Source organism: Triticum urartu, chromosome 7A, assembly GCF_056163025.1.
Source record: "Triticum urartu cultivar PI428250 chromosome 7A, HENAU_Tu73, whole genome shotgun sequence".
In the NCBI taxonomy this organism is placed as follows: Eukaryota; Viridiplantae; Streptophyta; class Magnoliopsida; order Poales; family Poaceae; genus Triticum; species Triticum urartu.
In genome coordinates, this window is record NC_141879.1 from 156,797,035 (window position 1) to 156,804,264 (window position 7,230).

A 7,230-nucleotide genomic window follows, 5' to 3' on the forward strand; every position below is an offset into this window, starting at 1 on the left:
TGTGTTCAGTGAGAATTGATCTCTGGGATCACTGTACACGTGCATTCGGTGATCTCGACTTATGAGTCGGGGTCCCCACAGAGCTGGTATCAGAGCCATCCTGACTGTAGGAAGCCTTTGTTAGCATGGGCGTTAGTTAGCTTGAGACCATCTAAACTTCTCTTCTATTCTAAAGCTTACCCCACCCAAGATATATTTCCCTTATTGACCTCTCCCATTCAACCTTTGTAGATGGTTGCCGTACCCGAAGACTTCCTGACCACCGGATTTCCCGTGCTTCTCGAGGATAGCCTCAAGAAGTGCCAGTTTCACCAAGCCCCCATTTTCACCTACCATGAGCATTGGATCAATGACACCGAGACGGAGTATCATGTGGAAGTGATCGTGAAGGCTAATGACTCTCCAACAAGCTGGTTCTTCGAGGGACCCCTGATGGCAACACTGGTTCTTGTCGTTGAGACGGCAACCCTCAAGGCACTAACCCGCCTCCGAGACCTCCTTCCAGAGATGGCAGACGAGTTGGCAACCCGCTTCTTGCCTTATCGGAAGGAAGGTGAGGATGAGAGCAGTGCACCAGCTCCACCATTAGAAGAAGGACTCCCACTCTGATTCCAGACCTACTTCAGCCTTTGTGCTGATAGTTTGGCACAACACTTGGCCTCGGAATCGTTGAAGCTCCGAAAGGAACTTCATGAGACCAAGGCACTTCTTCGCCAAGCACAAGAGAAGACGGATAGGATCAAGAAGGAAGGTGCTTCCCCTGGTCAACCCGCAATCGCATACAGAGGTGGAAGACCCCCAAAGGATGGAGAACCACCACAGCAACACCGCATGAGCGCAAAGGAATACCGCAAGCTCTTCGCACCACCGGCAAAGCAACGCCGTGTTGAGCTCCTTCACTCCCCCACCCCTTCAAGTGAAGAGGAAAGTCAGGCCACCGATGACGAGGAGGAAGACCCAGAAGAGCCAGACTACGCGACCGAGCATTCCACCACTTAGGCATCATTCGCAACCAGGATATGCCCGTTAGAAACCCCTACGGTAGGATAGGTCGTGTACCCCTATGCAAAGTCGAGTCCTTGTAATGGTTCATATGAAACCATGTAGTGCTGTGTTTGCTTTGATGTGTTTGATGGACGTCGTGCTTTCCTTCGGGAACTTGTAAGCGACTACATCACCCATTTGGATTTCAATGAATGTGTTTGGCCTTTTGGCCCTTGCATGAAAACAATTGGTGTCATACCAACCCCCTTACTAGGCATCCCATCTAAATTGCTTTTCCCTTCTTTCCCAATCATGAGACCTTGACCGCTCCAACAGGATGCCTGTTGTAACTCGTACTGGTACCTCTACCCAGCAGCAAGAAGCCGGAGAAGGAGCCAGTCAGGACCAAACCCAAGGACAAGTTCCACCACCGCCACCACCTCCAAACATGGACATGGCTCAGCTTCTCCAAGCCTTCCGAGAGGAACGCCAAGCCAACACTGCAGCCCTCCAGATGATTGCTCAAGCTGTCAACCGCCAGCCGGCGGGAAACGGCAATGGACGTTCCACGTTAGTGGAGTTCAGGAAGCATGCACCACCCACCTTCATCGAGACTGCTAAACCCCTGGATGCAGATGACTGGGTCCGCACCATTGAGGATCTGCTGGAACTAGTCGGATGCACTGAGGACCGTGAGAAGGTGGCATATGCTGCTCACTGTCTCGGGGGAACTGCTAGAGCTTGGTGGGATGGATTCAAGGCCATGCATGCTGAGAGAAACATCACTTGGAATGACTTCAAGGCAGAATTCCGCAAAGCGAACATTCCTTCCGGAATCATGGCCATCAAGAAGCGTGAGTTCCGAGCCCTGAAGCAAGGTAGTAGCACTGTCAAGGAGTACATGCAAAAGTTCAGTGTTCTCTCAAGGTATGCCCCTGAAGATGTCAGCACTGATGCTGCCAAAAGGGAGCGCTTCATGGAAGGCCTTAACCAGACTCTGCAGTACTCGCTTGTTGTGTGTGACTGCCCGACCTTTCCTGATCTGGTGAACAAGGCACTCATGCTTGAAGATAAGTGACGTGCTTTGGATGACACCCGTAAGCGCAAGATGATCAGCAAGGGTAGCTCCAGCAACCAGAAGCCTCGCCCGTGGCAGCCAGCCCCGGTCAAGCCAACCTATCAGCAGCCAAGAGCTCCTGCACCCCGCACCAACTATCCACCCCAGCAGTATGCCAACCCCAGGCCAGCTTACAACAACCCCAATAACAATGCCAGCAAGAGCAGCAACCCCAACCAAGTCACTTGCTTTGGATGTGGTCAGCCAGGACACTACTCCAAGAATTGCCCCAACAAGAAGCCGACGCCCCGCGCCCCAATGCGCAGGACCCAGGACAAGGCCGTGGAATGCCACTAAGGAACCAAGATCCCCGCAACCCGCCCAACAACGGCAGGGGTCGTGTGAATCATGTCACTGCTGAAGAAGCCAAGGAAGACCCGGACGTCGTGCTGGGTACGTTCCTTGTCAACTCAACACCTGCTACTGTCTTGTTTCATTCTGGAGCCACGCATTCATTTGTCACCCAAAGGTTTGCATTAAAAAGTGGCATGACCCCTACACCCCTGAATAACCCTATGGTGGTACAAACCCCCGGAGCAGAGATGAGAGCCAAGATAGGATGTAAAGGAGTCGGGATTGTCATTAACGGGGTAAACTTCCAAGCAGACCTTATCATCTTAAGATCACAAGGCTTGGATGTGATCTTAGGAATGAATTGGCTCATCAAGCACCAAGGCTTGTTAGATTGTGCCAACCGGACCGTCACAGTGACCAATGACCAAGGAGTCGAAGTTAAGTTTGCTCCCAACCCTTCCTCTGCTCAAGGCGCCCAAGTCAACTGTCTATCAGAAGTTGGATTGGAGCAAGTACCGGTAGTATGCGAATACCCCGATGTCTTTCCTGATGAGCTACCGGGAATGCCTCCTGACCGAGACATTGAGTTCATCATCGAGCTCATGTCCGGAGCAGGACCCATCTATAAGAAGCCTTATATAATGGGATCGGAAGAGTTAACAGAGTTAAAGAAGCAACTGGAAGAGCAGTTGAGGAAGGGATTTATCCGCCCTAGTGCCTCCCCTTGGGGATCACCTGTTCTGTTTGTGGCAAAGAAGGACGGTACCATCCGCTTATGCATTGACCAGCGCTCCCTCAGTGAAGTTACAATCAAGAACAAGTATCCACTTCCCAAGATTGAAGATCTGTTTGATCAACTCAATGGGGCCAAGGTGTTCTCCAAGATCGACCTCAGATCTGGGTATTACCAGCTGAAAATCAGACCCCAAGATATTCCGAAGACGGCATTTGTAACCAGATTTGGCCTGTACGAGTGCACGGTCATGTCCTTTGGATTGACCAATGCCCCAGCTTACTTCATCTATCTCATGAATAAGGTCTTCATGGAATATTTGGACAAGTTTGTCGTTGTCTTCATTGATGACATTCTTGTCTTTTCAAAGACGGAAGAAGAGCACGAGCAACACTTGAGGATGGTCCTAGACAAGATTCGAGAGCACCAACTGTATGTCAAGTTCAGCAAGTGCGAATTTTGGTTGCGTGAAGTTGGATTCTTGGGTCATGTTTTGACCGAAGAGGGATTGTCGATCGATCCCACTAAGATTGAAGCCGTGACTGAATGGCAATCCCCAAGCAATGTGAAGGAAGTCAGAAGCTTCCTCGGACTCGCAGGATATTACCGCAAGTTCGTTGAAGGATTCTCAAGCATTGCCCGACCCATGACTCAACTCTTGAAGAAGGACAAGAAGTTTGAATGGACGCCGAAGTGTGAAGAGAGCTTCCAGGAGCTGAAGAAGAGACTGACCACCGCCCCAGTTCTGGCCACACCAGATATACACAAGGAGTTTGTGATATATTGTGATGCGTCAAGAACCGGACTGGGAGGTGTTCTGATGCAAGAAGGCAGAGTCGTATCTTACCTTTCAAGGCAACTACGGCCTCATGAAGAGAACTATGCTACTCATGACCTTGAGTTGGCAGCTGTAGTTCATGCCCTGAAAACATGGCGACATTACCTCCTAGGGAAGCGGTGTGAGATATACACAGATCACAAAAGTCTGAAGTATATTTTCACTCAGAAGGAATTGAACATGAGGCAAAGAAGATGGCTAGAGTTGATCAAGGATTATGACCTCAGTGTTCAATACCACCCTGGAAAGGCTAATGTGGTAGCAGATGCATTAAGCAGGAAGGCTTGTTCCTTGAATGCTATGCTTAAGGGAAGGCTACCCGCCTTGTATGAAGAACTTGAAAGCTTCGAGTTGGAACTAGTTGCACCAGGATTCTTAGCCAACCTTGAAGTCAAGCCTACCCTGATGGATGATATTAAGGAAGCTCAGAAGGGACATGAGAGTATTGAAGGCATCAAGAGGAAGATCAAGGCAGGCAAGGCCCCAGGATTCTCAGAGGATGAGCAAGGAATTGTGTGGTTTGGGAATCGCATTTGCGTACCCAACAAGATTGAGCTCAAGAATTTGATCTTGCAAGAAGCTCATGACACCCCGTATTCCATCCACCCCGGAGGAACCAAGATGTATCAAGACCTGAAGGAAAGATTTTGGTGGCACGGGATGAAAAGGGAGATTGCCACCTATGTTGCAAAGTGTGATGTATGCCAAAGGGTCAAAGCTGAATATCAGTGACCTGCTGGATTGCTCCAACCACTCAAGGTTCCCGAGTGGAAATGGGATAAAGTCGGAATGGATTTCATCACTGGACTACCTAGGTCAAACAAGGGACATGACTCCATCTGGGTCATAGTCGATCATTTGACTAAAGTAGCCCATTTCATTCCTGTGATGACTACCTATGATGGCAACCAGCTGGCAACTCTATACATCAACAGAATCGTAAGCCTTCATGGTGTTCCCAAGGAGATCGTGTCAGACCGAGGAACCCAGTTTACCTCTAGGTTCTGGAAAAAGTTCCAAGAGGCCATGGGGACCAAGTTATCTTTCAGCACTGCTTTCCACCCACAGACCGGAGGTCAGACAGAACGAGTGAATCAGATACTCGAAGACATGCTCCGAGCCTGTGTCTTAGCATATGGAGCTAGGTGGGAAGATTGCCTCCCTTTTGCCGAGTTCTCCTACAACAACAGTTATCAGTCAAGCCTCCAGATGGCACCATTTGAGGTATTGTACGGTCGGAAGTGCCGCACACCCCTCAATTGGTCAGAAACCGGAGAAGGACTAGTATTTGGGCCCGATATCCTTCGTGAAGCAGAAGAGCAAGTTCAGCTAGTCAGAGAGCAACTGAAGACCGCTAAGTCCAGACAAAAGAGCTATGCCGACACTCGTCGCCGGCAAGTAGACTTCCAAGTCGGAGACCATGTATACCTGCGAGTAACTCCTCTTAAGGGAACCAAGCGTTTCCACGTTAAGGGAAAGCTCACACCAAGATTTATCGGCCCCTTCGAGATCACCGCACGATGTGGAGAAGTGGCTTACCAGTTGGAACTGCCACCTGATCTATCCGATGTGCACAACGTATTCCACGTGTCACAACTCCGGAAGTGTCTCCAAGTTCCAGACAAACTTGATCTTTACAAGGACGTCAATCACCAACCATTGACCTTCAGCCCAATTTGACCTACCGCGAGAGACCCATCTGCATTTTGGATGAGGCTGAGCGACGCACTCGAAGCCGCACGATCAAGTACCTCAAGGTCCAGTGGAGCAACCACACTGAAGCAGAAGCAACCTGGGAACGTGAAGACTACCTTAGATCCGAGTTTCCATATCTCTTTAAAGCCTAGTTTAGGAATCTCGGGGACGAGATTCTTGTAAGGGGGGTAGGTCTATCACACCCTGCATTTTGTAACACTTTATTTGCAAAGCATGAAAATTTGGACCAACAAAGACTTTTGCATTATTTAGCTTTTTATTTTGGAGTTGGTTTTTCTCTTTGTGATTTTCAAGTGCTCTACAAAGTCAACAATTTCACCCTCTATATTTCATCTCCTTGCCCCAAACTTCTGCTCAATGATCATGCCATGTGTATAGTGCAATGTAGTATATTCTTACAAAAATAATTTGGCCAAAAAGTATTTTCTAAAATTAGATTTCCAAAAACCCTTGAATTGAGATTTGCACTATGAGTACTTAATTAAGGGCAGCAAAAATATTTCCAAAAATATGTTTGACTCCTATTAGATATAGGATACCCAGAAACCACAAACAGATAATTTTAAAAGTTAATTTCCTATTTTATTTAAAGGCTTTTTCTTAAGGCCAGAAATGGTCTTTAATAGGGAAAAATTATTTTATTGATTGAAAAATATTTGACAAAAATCAGGGAAACTCAGTGGGCATATATTTCCCATATATAAGAGTTTCAACATATGGTCATGATCAAAATATTGGACAAAACCTCCCAAAACCATTTCTGCCCATTTCAAGGATTTGAAATATTTCTACAGGAAATATTTTCATAAAAATCCAAGAAAAATCTAGCAACTCACAAATGCATGTTGTGATCACCTTGCAAAGCCTCAAGTCAATTAAAGTCATTTTGGTTCACCAAAATGCCCCAAAACCCTCTCTGACCAGAACCAATTTGAACAAGTTTGTACTACCAACTTTCTCTCTTTGACCCCAACTTTTGTGAGCCTGTTCACATGGCCAAATGAGGCCACCACACCAAGTAGTGCATCAAGGAGAAGTGTTATGCTTAACTAGATCTACACAAGTCTATTTCTGCTAATTTCTAGGGTTTACCAAAGTTACACAGGCAAATTTTCCCAAATGAGCTCAAATTTGGTGGCACACCCTATTTCTAAGTGTCATTCCATCCTGTTAAGTATCATGGCAATTGGAGTTCATTTGCTTGCCAAAACCTTTATCAAACACCTTCTGCCATTTTTTCAAAAACACCATTTTGACCCCTTCCACTAATCTCCTTGAGCTCAACTTTTTACCACAGCTCCTCCTAGTCCCCTTTCACCTCCAGTAACAAGGGCAAATCCACAGCTCACTTATTGTATGGGTAAAACCCCACTTTCTCTCTCTGGACAGCCCATTTGCACACTTCTTCTTCCTCTCCCCTCACCCCAGTGGCCATCCATGGCATCCAATGCTTCCTCCCCTTTCTTTACTCCCTCCTAGAGCTACCAGACATTAGTGGCCGCGCCCACAAGGCATATAAAATGCCATGGCATGCCATTTGGGCGCTCT

The 7,230-nt window shown here is 47.6% G+C and overlaps 1 protein-coding gene across 1 annotated transcript; it reads left to right on the plus strand.

Annotated features, from left to right (window-relative positions):
- The first annotated feature begins 1,432 nt into the window (after positions 1–1,432).
- LOC147958721 (uncharacterized) lies at positions 1,433–2,062 on the plus strand. The gene has a single exon (XM_087532264.1). The coding sequence runs from the start codon at positions 1,433–1,435 to the stop codon at positions 2,060–2,062; it is 630 nt and encodes a 209-aa protein (XP_087388390.1).
- Positions 2,063–7,230: the final 5,168 nt, after the last annotated feature.